This window comes from Phalacrocorax carbo, chromosome 1 (genome assembly GCF_963921805.1).
Source record: "Phalacrocorax carbo chromosome 1, bPhaCar2.1, whole genome shotgun sequence".
Lineage (NCBI taxonomy): Eukaryota > Metazoa > Chordata > Aves > Suliformes > Phalacrocoracidae > Phalacrocorax > Phalacrocorax carbo.
Genome location: NC_087513.1, coordinates 89,620,135 through 89,645,862, shown reverse-complemented (window position 1 = coordinate 89,645,862; position 25,728 = coordinate 89,620,135). Strand labels below are relative to the sequence as shown.

The following is a 25,728-nucleotide window of genomic DNA, read 5'->3' as shown; positions in this document are numbered from 1 at the left end:
GTGACCAGAAGCAAGTGACCTTTCCTTATCAGCAGTTTACCCGCTCTGAGAGAAGAGAAAGGTTCCTCATTCTCATTCGCTGTCAACTAGCGATTTAACACATTGTAACCGGTTTTAGTGGGCTTTGTTTGCTGCCAGCCTTGGCAGAGGTCTGCCTGGCCTCATCACTGTCCCCACGCTCCAGCTGGCTCTTCCTACAGCAACAGAGAGGGAAGCCTGCTCTGCTGCTGCCCCTTCTGTGCCTGCTCTGAAGAATTTAAATGTCATCAGTGTGACACTATTTGGGGAAAAACACAAACAAACCTGGAGTCCCTTACCTCTACCCACAGAGGAAAAAAAAATAAAAAAGGAAAATGGTTCTGAAAAGCAGCACCTACACTGGCACGTCACAACACCCGGAGCTCTTTTGTGGCTCTGCACTTGGGACTCCTCATGCCACCAGAAGCTCCTGGCAGCTGAAGGCAGCAGGAGAAGCAGCCAAGTTTCCCTACACCTTGCTGGGGAGAGGAGCTTCCCATGGCGGAGACCAATCCTTCATGACACCTTGCTGGCATCATCTGGAAGGTAAACTCCAAAAATATTACCGGAGGGGTCTGTCAGCCCTCATCCACATCCAGCTGGGGTAATGAGACTCCAGCACTTCAAACACAGCCGGCTCACTGCAGGGTTCTGTGCAGAGACACGGTCAGTGTCATGGGGTGGGGCAGGAGGGTTTGGTTTGCCCAGGCTCAGAGGTCCCAGGGCAAGGGGTTAGATGTTGCTCCTCTGTCCTCCCTTCATCCTGAAATCTTGGAGATGGGGAGCACAAACGTCAATACAGAATGCTACCTGCATGGCAGAATGTGTTTTTTGGAAGAAAACATCGGGGTGAAGCCTCTGATCTGAAGCGTCAGTGTGAACTCATGAGGCAGTGAGCCCTGGGCTCACCCCCGTGCATCATTCCAGCCTTTGGCAAAGGACCCTATCTCATCCCCCGTCCCTTGCTGCCACTCCAGTTTGACTTATCCTTCCCTTTTTTATTACCTCGGCGCCACGCGAAAACCAGCTGCGAGTCAAACAAGCCTCTGATAGACCATAAAACCCTAAGTAGGGACAGGCTGGGCTGCTTAAAATGAGTGGCGTGTTGCCCAAGGCCAGGAGCCTGCCCCCCACCAGCCCGGCGCCCCGGGCTTCAGCAGAGGGGCTGAAAAGCCCCATTGAGGATGGCAGGGACGTCAGGGCTGGCTGAACATCCCGTCCGGGAACAGTGGGCTCCTTGTTCCCCAGCCTGGGTGGTGGGGAAGCCTCAGCAGAAAGCCTGCTATTGAGATGGAAATCAGGGCCTTGCACCCAGCCAGGAGGAGGAGGAGGAGGAGGAGGAGGAGGATCGCTGGCTCCTCCCAAACAACAACAAGGGCACTGGGAGACTTCGGATGGGGCAAAGGATAAAGGGGAAAGGGTTGGAGGAGGGGGAGACATGCTCCAGCACACACACTGCACAAGTGGATGCTGGAAGAGAGAACAAAGCCCTTTCAGGGGAATAAAGGGAATCCGGCCTCACCGGTGAGGTTGAGGGAGGTGCTGGGTGTAACTGCTTTGCTGTCTTGCTCTGTGAGAAGCAAATTCGGTAAGGCTAGGCATCTAACATGCTTCTGATCCCAAAAGCACACCTCAAAAGCAAATGACCCACATCATTACATATGGAGAAATAACAGCCCCAAGGAGTAAGGTTGCCTGCCCATGGACTTGCAGCAGGCCTGGTGCAGAGACATGCTGATAACAATTTTTGCATGGGGTTATCCAGTCCTAAGAAATTTCTCTCTCTTCTTCAAACCTGTGAATCTATCCCTTTCTTCTGAGTTGTTTTTGTTTGTTTTCATTTGGGTTTTTTGTTTTGGTTTTGGGTGTGTTTTTTTTTCTGGTGGAGGGATGGAACAAGGCGAGAGAATGGGGGTAGTATCTTCAGTAACTTGTGCTGGATAACACACCTTTCCAGACTGTAAGAAAACACAGTGGCTCTTCACACAAGCTGTCTGAACAAGCAATTCAGCAATGGAATAAATCAAGGCAAACCCTCAATAAATTAAACCTGAATTAAATTAATTAAGAGGAGACATTATGACTTCAATCACAGGAAATTCTACAAGCCGACCTGTGGCTTTAATTTCACAGCTGTGCTTGTGCTACCCTGTGGTGCCATCAGTCTAAATTAATTCTAGGTACTCACCCAACAACAGCTTGGGAGACACTGGCTGCCTTACAGAGCCCAACAACTGAGGTCCAGATCTCTATCCTCCTCCCAGTCTTCATCCTGGATCAGGCTTGACCAGGCAGGAAAACATCTCCCCCCCAAGTCTCAATGGCACCCCTTTCCCATGCATGGTTTCCCTATGCATGGCACTGGGAAAAGACAGAGCCTAAAAATTACCTTAGTTTGCACATTCCTTTCTTGGACAGGAGCAAAAACAAGAAGCTGGGGTTTTTTTTTCTTCTTTAGTGTGGATAATGGTATAACAGAGACAGTTTCAGAGTAATTCTCTGGGACTTAGTCCAAAGTTCAATTACTACAGGACGTGATCACAGGCCACATGAAAAAAGAAATTATACGCTGAACTCTGGTCTTTAATTGGGCTTGCCAGGAACCCCCTGTGTCATCTGCAGGAAAGATTTGAGAGAGAAAAATAGAAAGCAAGAATCAAAGGAACAAATGAAACGTGTGTGTCTGTCTCCTGCCCACCTTCACCCTTCGTTTTAGAAAGAAATTGATCACAATGTTTCTTATTTGCTTTGCTTCTTAACTACCTAATAGACAACAGGAACAAATTTGGAAATAAAATTGTGGAAAAGCACAGGGAAGACTTCACTCACCCAGAAACCTGGCAGTCTCCGAACTCCTCCAGTAGGTGAGAAAGCCTTTCTCTAAACCATTAAGATAAAGCACGAAGCGCCATGGACAGACACAACAGAAATATGCCTTTCAAGGCTCACTGAGGTGGGAGGGAGATCGCTTTGATTGAAAAGCTACGCTTCCACGTTGGGAAACACTAACATGTTCTGCAGAGCAATGAAACCTCTCTCCAGATGCGTATCGCTCCTAGGAATTAAGAGCCCCGATCTGTGGATTTCTCACAGCACCAGTCCCCCTCATACTTTCAACAGTGACTCGCATGCAACTAAAACCCCTGGAGACTGGAGGGCAGGGAAGGGGAAGATGCTTTCTTGTTGCCATTGATTTTTCTAGGGCAAAGTGGTTCAGTTACTCTCCAGGTAATGCCTGGTGACCATTTTAGCCATGATTCCTTCACAACCCATGGTTTAAAAAGTTATTTAATCTCAATTCACAATGAGTGTGAAAATTGTTTATTCTCAATTTCCAATCACTTGGTGAACGATTTAAGGAAAAAAAAAAAACACACAAAAAAAACCCAAAACCCAAACAAACAGCTTTCCGTCTGAGAGAGTTTGCTTGTACCAGCTTTTTTGGCTGTGACTGGTAACCTTGATCACAGGGTGCTGGGTCTTGACACAATCTGAGAGCAATAGACTGGGAAAGCTAAATAGAAGATTTTCTTGCTTTCTCCCAGGAATGCGCATGCCATGAACAGCCATCCCCCAAACACTCACGCAACTGAACCTGCCTGTATGAAGGCTTAGGAGCAGGCAGATGAGGACAGTCAAACCCCACAGCTTCCCTGTATGATAAGGAGTATTTACAAACCCCAGGTGTGATTCCTCCACTTGGGTAACAAACGTGCTGCCCACCACATGCAGCTCCTGGGGAAATTCAATGCCTACCCCTTTTGTATCCACTGGTTACTTTACACTAGACTGATCTCTCTCCTTTTCCTTCCCATTTTTCTTCCTGAAGGAAGAAACAGACTCTGCCCAAACTGCCAGCAACGATGATGAAATACTTGTACTGCAGAAGTCCCACAACATGTTTTGCTGGATGGTCCCTGCACCAAAACTCCTCCCTTGTTAAATGGGACAGCAGCAAACCTCAAACAGGCAGTGAACGGCCACCACACAGTGAGTTCTCAGCACAGAAGTGACAGGAGAAATTTCAGGAATCTGACATACCTGCAGGGAAAGGACAAAAGGGGCAATCTACTTTGCAGAGATTTAAACTCTTTGGGATTTTTAAAATTCATTTTTGTTTATTGTTACTAATATAACAATTATTAATAGCTATTATCTTATTATTTTGTTAATTTATCTCCTTTTTAACACCTGTTGTGCCTAACCTAGCCTTCACCAAGGTAGTTTATAAGCAAACCATTGAATCACTCAAGTATGAACACAGCTCAGGTATTCAGCTCAGATGCTGCCAGAAAAGCAACAGCACCGGATGCCATATCCACTGGCACTGCTAATATATAGCTGACCATGTACTAAAACAAAAACAAAAAACCAAACCACAATCTTTTATTTGTTCCTGTTTCTTTCAACCTCCAGAACAGACAGAAACTAGGCATATATTTAATCCTCTATTTTATTGACTTTACACTAAACGTGTGACTGCAGCTTTTATTTGTGGTATGCCCTCAAGTCCCAGCCAGAAGATAGAATCACTGAGTCCCTGTGGATGTTTTAGGGTGCTCAGTGACATAGCATCCCACACCCTTCACAAGAGAATTCTTCCAGTTTTTCAGTTCCTCTGGAATGGGACACTGGTCAGCTTGCCCAGCCAGTCCCACACTGATACTTATCAGGCCACAGGGTCCCTCGCAGCCCCACTCCTGGTCTCAATATCTCTGTGTGACTGTTGTCTCCCACGGGACGGGCTGAGAGAACTGGGACAGCCGGAAGCAGAGAAGGCTCAGGGTGCATCCCATCAATGTGATTCACCCAGTCCCATTTGGCTCTGCTTCCTCCCTTCTCCCCTACTGTCCCTTCATGCAGTCCTACGTTCACCATGCTCCTTTGTCCCCAGGCACTCCCTGCCTTGGTCACCCCCCTGATCAGCTCCCTCCCTCCTTGAACATGAGCACAGTGGCCTGCTCCTCCATCACCTCCAAGTATGGCAAAGGAAGTCACCTGAGCAGGTAAGGGAGACATGGACCTGCACCCTGCTCCTACTGCCAGAGACCAGCCCTAGCTCAGCTCATGGCAACTGGAGGGGAGGTCTGTGTTTGTCCCAGTACCAACTCAGCACGGTCTGCATGCGGGGGGGAGCACAAGGCACAGCCCCATCACCCACAACAGCTGGAAGGTGGTGAAAACTCGGGAGCTTTTTCCTTGCTAAATTCTATGGTGCCTCTGCTGATCACACGGACAATCAGACTTGATTTTTCGAAGGATCTTAACCTAGCCAAATTCGGGTAGATTTTCTCAAAGTTGGCAGAAGGCACACCTGTGCCACCAGACCCTCCTTCTGCTGCCTTTCAAGGTCTGGCCACACAACACATGGAAAGGCAGCATTGGAAAGAAAACAATTTCTTTTTCAAACACGCAGGAACCCATTCTTCCCCCCTAGCCTTATTCTCAAAAATAGGACAGAGGTGACTAAAATTTTCCATATAAAGTCAATCTGAGCTAGAATTTCAGGATGGGAAAGTTTCAGCCCATGTTTTTAAAACCTGGAAAGATATTTAAGTGTCTCAAAGCAAAGACAGGATAAAAATAATGACTATCACAGTAACTCAGGGGGCAACAATTGTAATTAGGGGCATTATTAACCCCATTTACAGAGAGTGAAATTGAGGAAAGAAAAGGTGAAAAGTATAACTGAAAATGCCATGTGTCCTTAAACACGGGCAACACAACCAGCCTCCTTGATTGCAGTATTTTTTTTTTAAATCCTAAAAATACTGTTATCATCTCCAGAGACAATCTAACCAGGCTGCATATCAGCCATGCTGTTGGTGCAGAAATCGGGTGGCGTCTCCCGTCAGGGTTACCGCAGGTCCTGCTGGCCAGCTAGCCCTGGCTCTGCACAGAGTGATGAGGCGAAGCTGCTGTGAGAGACAGATCAAGCGCTCAGTGGCTTGAAGCCTGAGCAAGGCATCTCTGCCAAGCAAGCTGCGCACAGAGCCAGCACGGGTGTGCCTGCACCCCTGAGCTGATGCTGGTCAGGAGTACTCAAGTGCACAGCACAGAGATGCTTGAGTGACCCTGTGCTGTGCCAGCCAGGTTTGATACAGCCACTCGTGAATCAGAGTGAATAAACCGTGCCAAAGCTCCTCTCCAGCAAAGCCAATTAGGTGTCTCTCCACTGTGATCCTTTATACACAGTATCTGGGAGAGCTTATCCTGAGTCCTAAGCAAACGTGTGGAAGCCAGCTCAGGTCTGGCACTGCACCCAGGCTGCAAAGCCCTCCCTCCTGACCCAGCCTCTAGGGAACACAGCACAAACATAAGCATGGCCCCAGTAGGGCTTATCCGTGGAACAACCCCCGTCATACCTAACACACTGTTTCCAGGGACAGCTTCCAGATGCATTCACTTTTACTATGTATCTATGACATCTGGGTGCTTCATGGTCCAGACAATGCTACTCTGCATGACCTCAGTGTAACACAAGAAGCACTGTACCCTGAAGAGACCAGGGGTAACCCTCAGGAAATCACCAGCTTCATCCTTCTGCCCCAAGGCAGGATTTCCTTACAGCTCTGTCACCCTGCCAGCTGCAGGCTGAACCTATTCTTAGAGGCCTTCTTCCGTGATGGAAACGCCACACCTTCCCCAGCCAGCCTCTTCAAAGGCTGTCAACCCCTCCTGCACATAGGAGACATCCAAGGAAGATGCAGATTCTATAGAAGCCAATGGTACGTAGAGTGCACTGGCACCTGGGAATAAGGTTGCAACTGTTTGGGTTTCTGCAGGAGAGCATGAGCACACAAGCAAAATGAGCCCTGGGAACTTCAGTGAACCATGTACTATCCTTATAGGGAGAGCAGCCCATAAGATAAAGAAACTCTTCACAGAGTCTCTGAAGTCTTATTCATGATCTATTTGTATATCTATGCTGATTCTAGGGTAGATACATTCACAGAACACAACACACCCTTGTACATAATGACAAGAGAAAAACATTGCAGTTCTGCTTGGCTAGGCCCCAAGTCAGAGCAGTTTTGCTGCAAACCTTTATCCTCATTATGTCTTAGGTCGTGGTTATGGTGGTAATAGCAATACAGCACCAACATAATGTTTTTCCCTGCCTGAATCCTCAGAAACAAGCCCCTGTCATTCCCTCTGTAGAGGTAGGGAGAGCAAGGCCCAGGTGTGTGCACCCACCGTCGTGCAAGTAACCAACAGGGCAGGGACAAAACACATGGCCTCATGCTCACTCCATGCTCCTCTACCACACTCTCTAGGCAGCACCTCTCCTTGCCTCTCCCTGCCTCCTGCTCCCATGGCTGGTCAGGGAACAAAAGCTTGAGAAAAGGTATGAAATTCAGTCCCAGGACAAGAAAAAGCAGAAGAAAAGTAATCCAGAAGATGAACGGGAAACACAGCATTGGTGAGGTGCCGTGCCCCCTGGAAAAAAAAAAACCAAAACCAAACAACCCAGCAGAATTTCCCTACCCAAGTCCTCAGTACAGCAATAGAAGTCCAAAAATCACACAAAATGCTGACTTGCTGCTGCTTTACCGGTGTCAACCACTGCAGGACAAAAAGGACAAGGGTGTTCAGGCACAGCCAACTAGCCCGCTGCCAGCAGTCAGCCCTTCAATCTCTCTGCGCGCTGCATAAAAACACGAGTGGGGACAGGGTATGAGTAGATCGCGCACCTTTCTACCCCACACCTATCAGTGTGCTTGTGCAATGATATCCAAAATAGCTATGAACTCCTCCAGTGACTTGAAGTACAGCTGCCCCATCTACTTACCAAACCACCTGCAGGAGGAGGCAAGGACATGCAGTTCTCACCCATTTTCTTTGGTGCTTATTTACTCTATGTATCTGCATAATCACAGACAGGAGTTGATATAAAAGCCTGATCATGCACAAATACATGTCCACCCCCTCTCAGTCCCCACAACTCCAGTGGAAAAAATACATGTGGGCAGGGTGGGGGAATAGTCATGAGCAGAAGCCGTGATCTGACTCTGTCAGCAGATGACTTCTATTTGCACTCGTTAGCACTGCCCTAGCGTGAGCTAACACCACCCCCTCGGGTAATTTAAATTTATAAAAAAAAAAAAAAAGAGGAGAAGAAGAGAAAAAAAAATCCTGTATTTCTATATTTAGGAGGTTAGGATAATCGGGGTGGAAAAGCCCATCTGTTTGACGTTCACTCCAGCTGCTGTGGATGCGGAAATTTGCCTATTTTCTTTCCTTTTCCCTGTTTCGACTTGTCCTGGCTGACTGTGACACACAGAGAGCCTGACGTATGGCCACAGCCACTTAGGTCTGACACTGCACCATCCCATAGGAGTCACTGCAGAACCAGTTGGCACAAGTGGGATCTTTCCCAAGGGAGTGTAAACCAGTTAAAAATACTAATTATTATTATTTTATTGCTACTATTAACAAATCTATGTTTATAATACTGAAAAGGAAGCAACCCAGAAGGGCAGAAGACAAGGTAAGACACATCTTAGACCTCTGTAAAAGACAGTTTTAGAAAGGCAGCCTCCCCTCTGCCACATCCTCCTTTTGAGAGATCTCCCCATATAAAGCTGAATTTCTGTAGGATGCCAACTTGTCATTAGTGGCACTAGCCGCTGCATGGGGACATAGCCACACTTCTTTTCAAACTAACCTCTTCTGCCATTTTCATCCCAAGGCTCTATGGAAATGAGCCCAAACTAAATTCAGAAATGGACTTTGATCTCCCACCTTCCTGAGTTGACCAGGCTCTGGTCCCAAAATAACAAGGATGCAATTGCCTCAAGCAGTCTCTTGATGCTGTTCCTGTCATAGATACAGGTGCCCACAATCCTTGCAGGATATAGCATCCTTGCCCCAGTAAACCTAACGCAGTGCTACGTGTTTTGCTGTTAAAGGCATCTCTGTAAGTGTGTAAGGACACGTGGCAGACCGTTGGGACCATTTGCTGTTTATCTTGTTTGGTATAGGTGATTGCTTTTTAATTTCACAATGTTCATCGCTGGGGTCATTAAAGGTGCCGGGGATGAGCAGTAAGCCTGGATAAATTTTATGCGATTAATGCTCTGAAAGCCCTACAAAGAGGAGAAAAGACTGCCAGTGCAAAATTCAGAATTCCACTGCCAGCTTTTCCTTGAAGGGTCCTTTCCAGCCCTGGAGCTGGAATCACAGGACAGGTCATGGAGGAGGACAGGTACGCGAGGAACATAGATTGATAAACAGGAATATAGATGGAGAAATGCATCAGTCCAGGGAATCCCCAGTCCTCCCCGCAGCACACAGTACTAGCCCAGCTCCAGTGCTCCTTTCCTCTGCCCAACAAATGTTCCCTTGCCTTCCCAACCACACAGAGTTGAAATTGCCCCGTGGATTTCCATGTGTGCAAAGTCAGGATCTAGGCCATCACCTAAGGAGCAATAAACGTCTCCAGAGGTCCAAAACTTCCCTTTGGAAAAAGCCCTCCTCTCACGTACATTGTATAAGTTGCTTGCATACAAGGCATTGATGGACACTGATGACCACAGGCTTGTCCTTGAGATATACCTAGTCTGGGTTTTGGTACAGAGCATGGCTTGGATGCATTTCTGATCACAGTGGCATGAGAAACAACATCTTACTCCTTTGAGCCTCTGCTCCAAAGAGATCATTTTAGGAACAGTCACTCTTCCTCACCCAAAAGTCACTGTCTACTTCTGTGGCTGCCTCCCACACATCATTCATCACCCAGAGATGATTTATTCTCTTCCCAGCTTCCCAGACCACACTGGCCTGAGCTGTCTGTGGTCTTCTGCTAGCTACTCCACTTAATATGCCTGTGGGCATCATGGCCCACAAAGAGTTGTTTCCCTGGGACATGAGGCCCCTGCAGCCTTCCCTCCTCTGAGAGAAGATCAAAGGCCTCAAAGATGTTACTTTTCTTTCCGTAAGGTTCATGAAATTAGGTGGGCAGGTACAGGTGAGATACTGCTAGGGGGAAAAAACAGGCCATGCTCAACCCTCTACTAGACATAAGAAACTCCACACAGATCAGCCTGAAGGCACAAACGGGAAGGAGATGAGGTCTCACTGGCTCACAAACCCACAAAACTAGTTAACTGTGCTTTTCAGTCAGGCCAACAAAACAGCACTTGCATTGCAGACATCATGTAACTTCAGCAGCTGCTTTCTACAATGTGCAGCCTCCAAAAGATGCACAGGAAAATGTAGACTTTTCCCAGTTTATATTGTTACAACAGCCCTTTAAGATGCTAAAATAACTCATACCTATTCCTTGCAGACCCAAAAATGTTGTCCTTTCTGTGAGGGTCATTTTTGTAAAGAATTATTTAATATTTCCAAAGTAACTTTTTTTTAAAGAGATGATAAGCCAATAAAAGCACATAGAAAATATTCTGAAATCTTGAAAGGTTAAGATACAAAGAAAATAGTAAATAAAACTAATGGCTGGGGTTTTTCTTTTTCTTTTTTTTCAATTCTTCATGTTATTTCCCCCAATATTTAAGAGAAAAAAAAGAGCACATAATAACACATGTGGGAAACTTCAGATGATCTGTCTTGTATTTGATGAAATCAGAAATACTACAGGCTAATGCAATAGTTGTATCATCGCCTCCCCCCCACCACCTGAAAGATGCACCACCGCATAATTGCAGATGAGGAAAAAAAATCCTCACTTTCATGAAACATAAATTTGCTTTGTTCCATATATTGGACCCTAATTCAGCAAACCACTTAAACATATGCTGAAGTTCATCAGTTGCCACTCTACCAGTTACACACCTACTCAAGAATACGCCTGATGTCAAGCATAATATGCGCAGCACACTGCTGACTGTGGACCTGATATCTTTCTGTTCATTTCTGCAATTATTCTAATTTAGTGGCGTGAACGTACAAGGAAGTAACACATTTTAAGCAATTTTAGCACATGCTGGCAAAAGTGAAATTTGAACTTGCCTATCCACATAAATAATCTGAATAATTATTAAAAAGTAATAGCTAATTCTTGATACCTTTCAGAAACAGCTTGATTCTAACAATTACTTTAAGTCGTCAGGATAGTGAAATACTATGACATGAACTTTTGCTCTGTGTCAGTGCTGAGCAACCAAACCTGGAGCTGAAATACTGCTCCCCCCAAAAGAAAACAGAAAAAAATTCTCCTGCTCGTAAGCATGCGGTATGTCAACTATTATTTGTAGAAGCTATTCAGTAAGTAATTTCAAATAAGTAAAACGCAAAGAAACCACAGGATGTTCACAAACAATTTGCAAATAGAAATGGAAGAGGAATTCATTAAATAAATTATTTGCTATAAATTATTCACCTACCTCTAATCTTACTACCACTTAGACTATAAAATTCATGCCATAAAAGATACAGGATACATAACAAGGCATCATTAACTTATGCATTTCCCAATGCTGCTTTATTTTGACTGTCCAGTTATATTATTGCATTAAGGCAGCCTTTTATCTTTAATGTACTTGGAGTGTAATACGTTTCTGTTTTAAAAGCTGAGCTAAGGAGACCTGGTCTGATTTTAGACTGTGATTTGATTTTGAGCTCCAAGGCTGAATAACTTCAAATCTGAGAGAAGAATCCAAGCTGTTTTCTAAGCAAAACCAAAATGAATGGAAATCTTACACAGTTGGCTAATTTAATGAGACTTCCACAATTTGGGTCCATTACGCATAAATTGACAGTGAGGAGCGGGCATTTTTTTGTCTCCATCAAGCCACATAGTGAACACTTTCGTAAAGGTGAGAGATGCAGGAGGCGTGTCTCAGTGAGCCAAGGGGTGAGGGAGAGCCAGGAGCGGGTCACAGGCAGGGGACAGCAGTGGCTCTCCAGGACCCACTGGCTCTGCTCCGGATCACAGGGCATGCAGCATCCCCACCTGAGTTATTTTTCCCTTCCTGCAGCTGCAAGACAAGTTGCCAGCTGTGCCCTGGATATATGGGCTATACGGCCAGAGGAATAAATTCCAGAAAGAAACTTAAAACATAGTATACAATTCTTTTTAGCCATGTAACAAAATCCCAGAAAGGTTCTTGCTCATAATGAAGGACGAAGGCAGCGTTTCCATCTTGTTTGTGTCCTGACTTGTTCTAAGTGACAGCCATAATCTGCTACTTGTTTGGTCTCTCAGAAGTTGTTTTATTTTTTATACCATATTTGTTTACTTTTAATTAAAATTATGATGATTGCCACTGAATTTCTCTGTTTGTGGAAAACTGATGCAAACTGTGGTTATTTGGCTACGGAGGAAGAGTGGAAAAAGGTTCTTGCAATTGTCAAAATAATCTCCCAATTGTCTCCAGAGCAAATGCTATCCCTGCTGTTGGCAACTGGTTGCAATTACATGCTACACCTCATCATCCATACACATTTTTACTCTTTGGAAATGAAAGGAAAGTTGGTTTCGAAGAGTTTCATCATCCTGGACTGACTTATAGGAGGCTTAGTCCTTGGCCCAGTGGACATCAGGTGCATTTATCAAGCCCCAGCACAGCACAGAGTCGCTACATACAGTGTTATTACATGCTTGTATTTCCACAGTACTTATGAGTGCTTTAAAAGACCCTCAGCACAGGGCCAGAGGAGGCAAGGGCATAGGGCCCACTCACATCAGAGACCTCTGAAGACTCCGGTCCTGGCTCCTGACCCACGGACCTTAAAAACTAAATAACCTTTACCACAGCAGTTGCTACATCAAACATGGGCGGGATAGCTATGGCACTGCTGACAGGACTACTTCCTCTCCTTGCTTATTTTCAACATAAATTCATGTCAGCTAGGCTGTTTAAAAGGAACCTGAGGGAATTGAGTGCTTAATTCCCACAGGTACCTTATAAAATCCCAATTGTAACAGACAACGCTCTATTTTTTTCCATTTCCAGAGTAAAGCCACAGCATGGGTAGAGTGGATAAGGAGGAAGGGCTGCATTTGTCCAGATGGAGACTAAGGTTCCCTTGAGCAACAAAGACAATTCTTCAAAACACAGGAGGGCCAGATCCACTCTTCTCTATAGCACTGCCCTGGCTAGCGCATCTCCACCATCCATGGCAAACTCACACAGAAACACAAATTGAAGGCAGGCCAGTCGTGCAGCAGACCATCCTGGGCCTCTCAAGCCAAGGCTGAGCACTAAGCTACCCCTGGCTGATCTCACAGCAGAACCCAGTGGGGCAAGGCTTCCTCCAAAATGTCCTCAAGCCACAGATGGTTTAAGATTGCTGCCAGCATCCCAGACTGCACCCAGTATGTGAACAGGCAGCAAGCTGGAGACAGGGAGGACAGACATCACGCACACACAATCCCATCCCCAGTGCCCCAAAGGTCACCTCTCCGGGGGTCCCGTACATGACTTTCATTGTGGAGATGGCCAAGGCAAGGATGAGAGAAGAACCACATTCAATTTAGTCACTGCAGATTTTCTTTAAAGACTCAAAATCAATAATCATCCAGGAGCCACTGCCATGAAAACTCAGGAGGGAAAGTATTCAGCAGGCCACTGACTAAATCAGCAGGCAGGCAGCATGCTCCCGTGGAGAAAGCACAGGCTGGCAATCAGGAGATGCAGGCTCTAACCCCAGGTTGGCTATGGGAATCCTGCATGACCGTGGGCAAGGCACTTCCCATCTCTGGGCCTCAGTTTTCCCATCAGCTGCATGATGAACTAGATAACATGGCTGTTACCTAAGTCAGTGGAGAGAAAGATTATACAAAGATTAGCATTAAAAACATGGGTGGGTGGAGCGCAGCGTAGACATGAAAGGTTCTGAAAAATATGTGGGCCTCCTTCTTCGTGCTCCTCATCTCCTTCTACAAAGTGGTTACTCAAAGCAAAAATGATATACCCTTCCTACAAAGGCAGCACACATCAGACACAAATATATTTGGATCACTGTGCAAACAATTACTGACTTTTGTCCAAGCCAGGAAAATGGTACCCTGTGCTACACAGAGGGAGAAAGACAAAGACATCTGAAGTCACCCTGGGCAAGGAAAATGAAAGGATACAGATCTCTGGGACAGGTTCAGCTGTGGTATAAACACTGATGCTAGCCATGCTGAAGAAGGTCAGGAGTAAATGGCTAAGCTATCCCAAGACTGACCCGGAGGTCCATCAGGTGCTAGATGTATACAGGACAAGTCCTCATCTTCCTGCATGTCAAACAACTCATTTCAGATGCCTAAACAAACAGTAGGACACTGCACCAGAAGCAACACTTAGGAAGGGCAAGACAAAACATCTTTTCAGTCATTTTATTTTGCAACTTTTTTGGCTTGCTAAGCTATCCCCCTTGCCCGCTTGAGGCAAACCCTTTTTCCTTGCCCAGGAGACATCAATTTGTCTGTCACTAGAGCCACTCACCTGTCCCTGACCCCCAACATGTGTTTTCTACCCCTTCTACTTGCTCAGAGCATGGAAATTGCAGCAGAGACCCAGTGGCAGCAGGTGGGAACGGAGCCCACAGCTCCTAATTCCCAGTGCTCGCAGCCAAATAAAAGGAAAGAGAGGAAAAAAAAAAGAAGAGCTCCCCCCATTCCCCAGCACCTGGTTTCTCCCTTGCATGCATAGCATTGCTGCTGCTGAATTGCAGCCACAGAAAAAGGAAAGAAAGAGGCCCAAAAGGCAGCTAGGAAACCCACCGTCCATTGGCTTCCCTCCATGCGAGGCGAGCGGGCTCCTTCTGCTGCAGTGACTTGGCAAGCACACCTCGCTCTGACTCAGCACCTCCCTGGCATCTCCTGTCAATTATTTCCACAAAGTGCTGACGCCGGAAGGGCTATTTGCAATTAGGATGCAACACAAGCTGGTGGAAGTGGGATGCCTCAGCTCCCCCTCTACACCTGCAGCAGCCCCCTCCACTTCAGCCCTCCAGCTCAGGGTGAAAGGGGGTGGGGGGGGGGGGGGTTAGTGCAAGAGAGCTGGAGGATGGGGACCAGGATGGGTGGGGGAAGCCTGACTGCGTTGTACCTATTCTGTGGATAAACATACCGCTGCTGTCAATGTAGTGGCTGAAATGCAGTCTTAGAAAAAAGAAAAAAAAAGCAGCCACTTGGAATAGGGATGGGAGTAACAAGAACAGATGAGACTATGCAAAAAAGCTACTGAAGAACTAACTAACACAGAGCATTCCACAAAAAAGAAGCCAAACGCAGCCTTGCTGTAACTCCATGCAGCTGAGAAACACAAGCCTACACTCTGTGTCTGAGGCATTTTCAGTGCAGGAGAGGGAGGCACTGATTGCAAATGAGTCCCGTAATAGGGGCCCAGGGCACACCAGCTGTTTCAGGGGCAAAAGGAAGGGCTGCCCTTGATAAGCCAAGGACATGGCGATTCTGCAGACAGACTGAGGCTGTTCTGTCCCTCTGCCAAGTAGCCAAGGTCCTCTCAATCTCTCCAAGCCACTAGCTCCCAACACACAGCGAGAAAGCCAAGCAGCCTTGCAGCCTAGCAGCTCCACAACCAACAGAGACATTCAGGCATCAAACTGCGTCAGACAGCGAAATTCAAACACATGCTCAGCTATGGAAGCAGCCCAATGGCCACACAAGCCCAGCAGCAGCCTGAAGAAGCCCTCCAGCACCTCCTCTGGCAGGGCTTCACTCAAAAAACAGGATCTGCCATCCGCCCCTCTCTCCCTCCCCAAGGGTCATGGGGCAGTTCGGTCCCCCCTCACCAGCACAGGTGGTGAGATGCACAGAAGTAAGCGATGCGCAAGAGCTGGGGGGTCCCAGAACATTCCCTGCAGGAGAAATTAGAGACCTTTTAATCGAGAAGCAGGACTGTATTTTCTGAGATATCACTTGAAAACCAAACATTTCAGAGAGTGCAGGTGATGCTCATAGACCTCATGGGAACACAGGTTGGTGCAGGTGGGTGTGAAGCTGGAGCAAAAGGGTCCAAGGAGCACTTTGATGCTGAAGCCTTTAGCGAACCATTCCTTACAACGTGATGCAACAACCACTTCATACAGTGCAGGAAAGGGATGAAATAGCCATGATAATCTACAGTTAAAGTGTCCAACATATCTCATAATCAGCGGTCCCACAGCTGCAGAATTCACCACAGAGTAATGCCCTGCCTGGAAATCCAGTGTGGGCAAAAGGGCAGAGACATCAAACTGCAAGATGAGTAATGCACAGATCCCATCTGGATAGCCAAGGCTGAAGGGGGAGAAAAGTTAACTAAAAACTAAATCTCACCACAGCAACCTGGATTTACCAATGGTCTCCTGATCAGGAAGGGAAACTCTACTGCACAGCATGGAGGGAAAGCAAATGAAGAACAAAGTCAAAGAAAACAGCAAAAAATGGTGACTTCAGCAACATGTGCAGGAATTAGCTAAGTGTCACAGTAGGTTACAATTCTGCAGCATCTTAAAGAGTGCAGGTAGGGCTTGGAACAGCCAGTCCCAGGGCACTCAGAAGCTGAAACACTGCAATTGATGCAAAGAGCAACCTGAGTCACAAAGTACCAGTGACCGCTACATAACCAAATTTAACATTCCTGTGAGAAAAACAGTACCAGAACTTTGCATCATGCCTCTTAAACATTAGAAAAGATTATTTCAAGCAAAAATGGTCAAAACAGCCTAACTCAAAAAGCAGGGGAATTAAAGTTGTTACACTGTATGGTGACGTTTTGAAGCAATCTCAGCATCGTCACTGAAAGGTACCCAGTGCCCCTGAACAAAAAACTGCTGAGAAGAAAGCAAGCGCATTGTATGGTCAAACAAAAGGAACAAGAAGCCATTCAGTTTAAGCTGTTGCTTCATAAGATGGTAGCTAGGAGGGCTGAGAACAAAACTGAAGGCCAAATTGCAAAAGTCAAAAACCAAACAATCATTTCAGTCTATTCAAAGGACAAGTCCAGAACTGGTAAACAGTAGGAGAATGACATTTCTCAAGTGGCTCCGCTGCTAGCAAAGACACACGAGCTCTTGCTAAGTCAGGTGTTTCTTGAAGTTAGCAATGCTTTCCTTAAGAGAAGGTACAGGCTAACCTGGAAGTTGCAGCAGGGGTTGGTTAAACTGGTCAAATTCCCTAAGCCCCTAAAAGCACACAGCAGGAGACAAAACAGCTTGATCTCTGCTCAGAGGAATTTGTGCCCCTTCAATCCACTCAAATTTTGGAAGGAAAAGGACAAGACTAAGTGATTAATTTTCAGTCACTTCAAAGCACACCTACTAAACCATTCTGGGCAGGATGCCAGTTTGGTGCCAGCCCCGTCCCCAGCTTGCCTGGGGAGGGAGACCCCCCGGCTTGCCTCTGCTCCAGGTAGGGTTCATGTCACCCAGGTTCAAGCAGAGTGCAGAGCTGCTCCCCCACTGTTTGGTGCCCAGGTTCAGAGGCATCAGAGCCCCTCTCCCCCTGCCCTTGCTCTGGCCTTGATTACAAAGGATTACCCCCAGGTTTCCTACCAGCTCTGGGGTGGTTTAATCTATTCCTTAATATCGGGAAATGAGACAGGGAGCTGGCAAAGTGATTTGGATTGCCTGAGACAAAAGAAGATTGAGAGAGACTTCCAAGTGATCTGACAAAGCTCGGCAAGCAGGCAGCATACTGCAAGATGAAATTCAACATTACCAAACGGACAGTAATAAGAACTTGAGAGAATAATCTGAACTACTCATATACCATGGGTCTCTAATTCAAATGAAATCACTTGAGGAAAACATCTTGGTATCACTGTGAACGGCTCAATGAAAACATCTGTTCAACATACAATGGTGGTCAAAAAAGCAAACAAGCTCTTAGGGTGTCTAAAGGCGGAGGCTGAAAGAATGCTGGCAGTATTAAATCGCCACTATGAACACTGACAGCAGCACCCTCAGGTGGAATTGCTGCTGTTACTTCTGGATGGCACACCTGAAAATACAGAAGGCACAGAAAGGTTTCATCATACACCAGTCAAAAACCCTTGTGGTCAAGCACAGTTAAAATTGGTACAACTTAATCTGGAGAGGAGCTAGAAAGAAAGAAATTGTCAAACGGATATGAAGAAGTGAACCAGGTTCTTCTATGTATGATTTTTTTTTTAAGAGAAAGACAAAAGGTTGTTCAATATAACTGAAGAGCAGGAAATGTGACCAGACGTAAGAGAACTATTACAATTTTCCTTTCCTTTTCTGTTTTTACTTTTTCTGCTTATTCTAAACACAGCCTATAATTAACTACAAGGAATGATTAGCCCTTGTTATTGTAAAGTCAAAAGCTCAGCAGAAATCACAGAGGCCTGCACATTTATAAGGATACTGTGAACATCCACAGATACGTCATGTAGAATGAAAAAAAAAAAAACCAGAGGAAAAAAACAGAAGGAAAAGAAAAAAGCAGAGCAGCACTACACCCTCATGCTTCCAGGCATTAGCCAACTTCTAATTAATGAGGATTAGGAAGTAATCTCCCCAGTGGGCATGCAGAGGGGGTGTACCAGCCCACTTGCTCCTGGCAGATGCTGTTAATATGCCAAGCAGGGGAAGAGCTGAGCCTGGACAGCCCAACCTCAGCCCATCCCATTCAGGAGGCTAAGGTCTGGGTGCAAGTGGGACTGCACTCCAGCGCCTCAGATAACTGAAGAGGCTGCAAGAGGGGCCTCGGTTACCCCAGCTCTACCTCGCTCCTGGCAAGGGGGGAAGTTTTGCATCTGTTGCTTTGCAAGCAGAAAGGGCTTCCCTGAGGAAAAGAGAGGGGATGGATTTTTTTTTTCACTTCACATTGGTAGGAAGAATACATATAACTTAGTTCATTTTATGGCAAGGAAGTGGGGCGTGGGCACTTCCTGAAATTAAGAGGAAATCGGCTTGAGTGGGCTTTGAAGCCCAGACCAATATGTATACCAACCTCCTCCTAGGGCAACCTGTAGCACTGGCATGGCACCAGACTCCTTTTTGCTAAATGTTTGGTACCAATTGCTCGCTGTGGGGGTTTTGGCACCCTCTGTGAAGCATCCAGCATTGGCCACGCCACTGCAGACCAGCAGTCTGACCTGACCCAGTGCTTCTTGGACAGGTCGCTGCAGAAACACACCACACATTGTAAACAGCGTGTCATCCCCCCCCCCCCCCCCCCCAAACGACATTCCTGACTTCAGCATTTTGAGTAAAACCAAAGTGTAATGTAACCAAGTGGAGTTCAGACATTGGCTTTCTCCTGCTGAAGCTTGTGAAACACAATCTAGCTCATGTTCTCGTAGCTAGGTTGACTCATGAGGATGTGAGAAAAAACAATGCCCAAGTTTTTATCCCTAAGCAAGCAATCTGATCAATCTAATACCAAAATTACACCTGAAATTAGCTTTATGCAGATATGCAAATACACAGGTACCGCTGTGCTGCCAGGAGAGCTGTAGCTCTGTACGTGCATGGGTGATAAGAGATTGAGCAAAATCTGCTAGTCCTGTTCTGACTTCTCCAGCAATCGCTCCAGAAGGGTAAACAAAGGTTAACAAGGAGGCTGTTTTTATTAAATAGAAACTTGGCTTATTTCATACACCATATTCTGCTTCTTTTGGTGCAAATAGCATTCTACAGCATGATGAATAAGGAAAGGACGTGGGCAATGCCATATCGGTGTACATGGTGTTCTCATACATGTGTCAAGGTGGTAAAAATAATGGACAGAGACTATGCTCAGATACCACCAACCACTGCAAGTTGGGTTTTACCACTGTTGTTTTTAAATGCCCTGTAGAAATAAAAAGTAACAACCACTAAGGCTTTTACTGTAGATACTTCCACTAAACCAAACCTTATCAAACGTGGGATGTTGTAAAATCATAACCGTTTCAAAAGAAACATAGAGGAAAATTGTGAGAAATACAGAAACATTAAGCACCTTTGGGATGCAAAGTTTTGACTTTTCACATTAAAATATCTTTTTGCTTGGGGTATTTTTTTCAGGTTTTTTTCATGTATTATTATAATACAATTCCACAAAGAAACACAATATTGGTTGACTAAGACGGAAAGCCTCTCAAAAATTTCCTTTCAAAACCATCAAAGCATTTAGCTTCTATTTCCATTCAGAATGAAACCAAACTCCTCAGTCCTGATGAAACAGAACACTTACCCTCAGCCTAGCTCAAGCAATGGAAAAAAAACGAAGAAGCCAGAATGGACACAAGTGACCTCCAAAACCAAAAAGATTAAAACGTATAAGGAACACTCACCCCCCATCCCCAACAGTTCACTGTGCATAATTTATAATACTGTGCTTTCTCCCTGGTGCATAAGAAATGAAACATTTGTGAGAGAAAAGTGGGGTGCCATATGACTAGGAGCCCTGTACTTCTGACTTCTGTAAAGAAGAGGCTGGGCAGATGTCCCACCTGACAGCAAGTAAATCATTTCGTCTCTGTACACTTCAATTTTCCATGCCATAAATCAAACTGACTGCACTCATAAAGTAAGTTTGGATATTCTCAATTAGTTAATGTTCGTAAATGACTGTGCAAACACAAGGTAGTATTAACCAGGGAACTGTCTTTGTTACACTACTGTCTGTTAAACAACCAGGAGCTAAATTTCTCTCTGAACATTTACAAAAGGGAAGGCAGCCTTAATGCTCCACAAAGAGAAAACTACAAAGAACAGATTTTCAGTGCATGCACTTCTCCTTGAAATAAACTGTGTTAAAAGCACTTTACTTAAAAAGCACAATGACAGTAGCATCCTGCTAAATATAGATGACTCACCACAATTTAGTAGTGAACAACCCTAAAGAGTACCATTACAGTATTGCTTAACCTGCTGCATAAATTTAAGCATTCTCCTGTGGTTACAGTTTGGACCAACACACTCAGGACTACTACCAGCATCCACTGACCTTCACTGGGTCACAAAGCCTCTCTGAGCCTCACTGTCTCCACCCATACTGTTGGTATAATAACAAGAACTCGCCTCCCCAATGAAGGCAGGAAAAATGATTTCTAAGTTTCTTAACGAGTTGTTTATATCATACTTTGTATATCCATATTATTACTGAGCAGCTAAATATAGCTGTTCTCCAGGCACTTTGAGAACCTTTGGAGAAGGGAGTCTTAAAAAAGAACATAGAATTTTAGGCAAAACTGAAGAATCAGAGATAAAGAATCAGTTTCCAAAATAAGGGAAGGATGCCCACTTCAGAGACTCCAGAAGTAGTTAATGCATCTGTGCCTACCGCTGGGGACCACAGTCAGGTTGTGAGCAAAATGATTTATCTACACGTCGCAAAACCACACAGCTTGACACAAATGGCAATCTGTTAAAAAAAAAAAAAGTGCTTAAGCATGGAAGAGGAAGGGACTGCCACAGTCCTCTCTTGCTAGGGCTGAGGACCTGGTGCAGGGCTGGGAAGGATATGTGGGCTAGCACAAGGGTGCTGCAAGGCCAAAACTTCAACATTCAGTTTCAGCTGTGATAACTTCAGACTGCCAGGAGGGTGACTTCAGGTGCAGAGGTGAAGACTAGAAAAGTTGTGTTGAAAACTTGCAGACCTGCTGTTGCCTTCACTGCCAGGTGTGCGCGCGCACCCCCACACACACGCAGCCCCTACCCTGATCCAGCTGCAACAGACTGTAACACACTGACATCTCACCTGTTGCGATACCATGTCACAGGATCCAAACACCAAAAAAAGAAAAAAAAAAAAGTTGGTTCTGCAATTTAGCTGTACCCAATGTGTGATTTCTAACACATTTGACAATTTCCAGTGTGCTATTTTTGACTACGTAGCAGGATTGATTTGCAATCACAGGTTTGGTTTCAAAGCTCTAAACAGAATTCCCTATCCTTCCTTAAACTTCTCTAGGGAGCCTGAAAAACATTATTTCCGCAAAAGTTATTAAGCTCATAATGCTTTAGAGGGAAAACATAGATGCTGCTCCTGCCCCAGGAGAATTAAGCATGGGTATTATAAGCCCAAAGAAAACAGTCATCTGGCTCCAGTTAAAAAGAATCACTACTATTCTACAAATTGCAAAACAACATAAGAAACTGGGACAATGATACTTGATTGACATTTCACTACAAAGTCTGACTGTATTTTATCATATGCATAAACTGTGAGAATGACCAAATGACCTCCAGGGACCTTTTTTCCCCACAACTTTTCATTTGTTTGGCATTAAGTATTTCTTCTGTTTAAACACTCTTACTGTGACTGTTCCTTTAACTTTTAAACCCTTCACTTTTATTTAGGCATGACTTTGCATAAGACCCTGTCATTTTTCTTCTCTATCATCTAAACCAAACTAAAGCCTCAAAAAGGAAAAAAAAATCATTCTTCCTAACCAGACTTGGCAACCCAGAGCAGAAATACGCTTACCAATCTCACACAAATGTTGTTTAGAAAAAAATCCCCCCTTTTGGTTTCAGCTTTCATGAGTGCATGTCTGTTCCTTATACCTTATCAGGGTTTGCTTTTCAAGTTCAAGGACCACCAAAAACATGGCCATACTATGTTACGCAGAAGTAACTGGGTACCACAGCTATTATTTTCATCTCCTACCATCTTCTAAAGACTTTTCCTAAGACCAAAAGAAAAAAAAAACAAGCCTCAGACACAGGTGGTTAATTCAGGTATTCTTTAAGCCTCAAAGGAAAGTACGAGAAAAAGCATTACACTATTGCAGGTAAATACTTTACGGAAAGGTGTGTTCCAGCGCCTAGTCATCTCCATTGTCATTGTCCCCCCATGCCCTCAACCAAAACAGGAAAATTAAATATTGAGTTAATCTTTTTGCCTAAAGAGATAATTGAATGCCCTTTCAATTTTAACCTTAAATCTGGTAATTGTTATATGTTTTTGCAGGGATATCACATCAACAGCAATGCTTCATGACTTACATGCCTCTAACTGCAGTAGGCACAGTAACTTTCTAGACAGTTACACCTTTGCAATGACTGCAGACAAAATTGTGGCATTGAGAACCTGAAACTTTCCAAACTGGGAAAAGTACAAAAAGTAAACAAATAGCACGAAGTGTGAAACAGATGAGATTATTCCTTTTAATTAAATACTAATAAAGATTTTTTTCCCCCATAATTCACCTCTTTGAAGTCAGCAGGTGGAACTTCCAGTTAATGCATGCAATTCAAACACCCACGCATTTTCTGAGGACAGGACTCATGGTGGTTTTGGGGCTGAGGTGTTTGTGGAAAGGTCATCTTGTCCACCACAAGATTTGTTTCTCAGTGGGTCCTGGGCAGGGGGGATTGGCCTGCTGCACCTTGCAGGGCAGCAAGGACCAGGCATGGCTACCCAAGAAGCAGACTCCATCCAGATCCAGACTGTGAGGGGGTTTCATCCAGACCTTGCTGAGATGTCTCTGGTATTCCTGTGGGAGATCCTGTCATTTCTTATTGTCCTCCCGCTCGCTCAGGGATCACTTGCAGCAGGTTTCCCGGTTTTGCAGCCGCAAAGGTGGCCAGCAGCAGTGCCCAGTTGGCTCAGCGGAGCTGTGCACTTCTCTCTGCTGAGCAGACCTCCGCAAAACTGCTTAGTGGACCTCTGCATGAGTGAGCAGACCTTATGGAAATTACCTCGTAGACCTCAGTATAACATAACTGCACAGGCCTGCTGTAAAGTTTGGCATTACTTGAAAGAAGGCATCACCACCTGATCAACAGATGAGTCTGAACATTTTGCACTCTCTAGTTTTTCCTGTTGCCCTTACCACAGCACCTCCTGGCGCTCTCCAGCAATGCACTAAGTGATGTGAGCAGCATCTTTCACATGCAGTTTGTTCCCTCTCCACACAGAGGACCGGGGTATGCATCGCACCTTCTTTCAGAAGGGCTTCTGGGGGTGAGAGGTGATGGACTCGTTTGGGTCTCTCCACATCCCCCGGGGGTAGGCACTTAGAGCTGAAGGAGCCTGCCATGCACCTGGGAGGAGAAGGCAGAAGAGGCAGGGGGGACTCCCAGGTGACACGGAGGGCTGTGGGCAACCTGTCACCATCTCTGAAGAAAAGTTCCCTGCTGCCTCAGGGCCTGAAGGATAGACCAGAGTTTTTCCACCCAGGTGAGCCTACCAAGGGGCTAGGCCCTGACAACTGAGCATGACGAAAGCCCTGTTTAAAGCAAGTTTTACAGCACGGTAAGGAAAGGAAAATAAATATAATACGAGTAAGAAGGATGGTGCAGGGGAGGCAGCAAAAGGAGCCGAGCGGAGGAGCCCTCTTTCCCCACGCCTGCCTGCAAAAGCACTCACCCGCCGCCGCATTTCCGAGCATCACCGGCGGGACCGCAACCAAAACTTCCCCACCGGCTCGGTGGACCGGGGGGCATCGCCGTGGGGACGGCGCCGGGGATGGGGCGGGAGGGGGGGATTTCCCCCTCCCGCCCCATCCCCGGCGCCGTCCCCACGGCGATGCCCCGTCCGTGGGGACGTCTCCCCGCTCCACCCGTGCAGCACTCACCTCGCAGGGCCAGGAGCGCGGCCAGGGCTACCGGTACCCACCTCCCGCCGCCGCCGGGGCGCCGCCGCGTCATGCCGGGCCGGCCGAGGGGGCTCGGAGCGGGCCGCCGAGCCCTGCCTTTCCCCCGCAGCCGCAGGTGCCGCCGATGGTGGTTGTTGGGTGTTGGGTGTTGGTTGGCGGTTGGTGGGTGGCGGTACCGCCGCCGTCCCGGGACCGCCCGCTCGCGGCGAGGCTCCGCCGTGCCCCAAGCCCCGGTAGCCCGGGGAGGGCGGCAAGGAGCGGCCGCCGGCCCGAGAGCGCAGCCTGGCGGCCCCGAACCGCCCCCGCAACCCGCCGGGCTGCGGCTGTCACCCCCCGCACGGCACCGCGCGTCCCGTCCCAGCGCACACAGGCACATCCCACCACCCTCCTTCCCCGCGCCGGCCACCCACAAACTGGGGGTTCCCCCCCACCCCCCCACCCATCCATCTCCCCCCTGCATCCGTGGGGATGCTATACGGGCCGGGGTAAGGAGCCGCGGTCCAGCACAGGCTGGCGATTGCACCCCCGCAGCTTCTCCTGATCATCCCGGCAGCGTGGGGGCTTCTTCCGCTGCATGGAAGAAGACGGTGGCAGCAGCACACGGCAAACGATTTGGGACAGGCTGCATGGGACCCGGCACTGCTGCAGCGCACAGCATAAACCTCTTTGGCTTGTTCAAAGGCATAACTCCGCTATTCAGGACAGTGGGAGACTCGAGTGTCCAGCACCCCTAAAAATCAGAGCAAGATACCTCTGAAGGGAGTAAGGCATTTCTTGGAGTTGAGGCCCTGCAATACTAGAGAACACAAGAATCACCAAGAAGGGTGTCATTTAGGGTCATGAGCTTAAGTAATTGCAGTCCTTAAGGCTACACAGAAAAATCAATCAATCAAAATCCAGCACACAAGGCATCAAGTGTGCACACAGAGGGAGGAAAGAAGCCCTTTACAAATTTAGGGTGGTGATTTGGGGAAAGGATCAAAGCAGAGAGCTCACACAGACCAACTCCCTCCGTATGCCCAGCTCCCCGTCCAAGTTCAACCACGTTAGTTTTGCTTTGTGAAAATAAGTGGATTGGTTAGGAAAATCCTCTAACAATTCTGCAATGTGTACAATTGCTTTATTCCCCTACCCAAAGTTTCCTCCCCTTCAAAGCGTAGCTGTGCAGCCTTTGCATCCTGCAGGCAGCCAGTCCACATTGTGAAGCTTCTCCCTACACCCTTCCCAGCCACAGGCTCTGGGAGCGTCCCCATGC

The 25,728-nt window shown here is 46.6% G+C and overlaps 1 protein-coding gene across 1 annotated transcript in view; it reads right to left on the bottom strand.

Annotated features, from left to right (window-relative positions):
* The window catches only part of IGSF11 (immunoglobulin superfamily member 11), a 108,273-nt gene extending 83,504 nt beyond the window's left edge, over positions 1-24,769 (bottom strand). The window contains exon 1 of the mRNA XM_064466245.1: positions 24,453-24,769. Coding sequence (XP_064322315.1) covers positions 24,453-24,525 — 73 coding nt within the window. The 5' untranslated portion in view covers positions 24,526-24,769. The remainder of the gene's footprint in view (positions 1-24,452) is intronic.
* Positions 24,770-25,728: the final 959 nt, after the last annotated feature.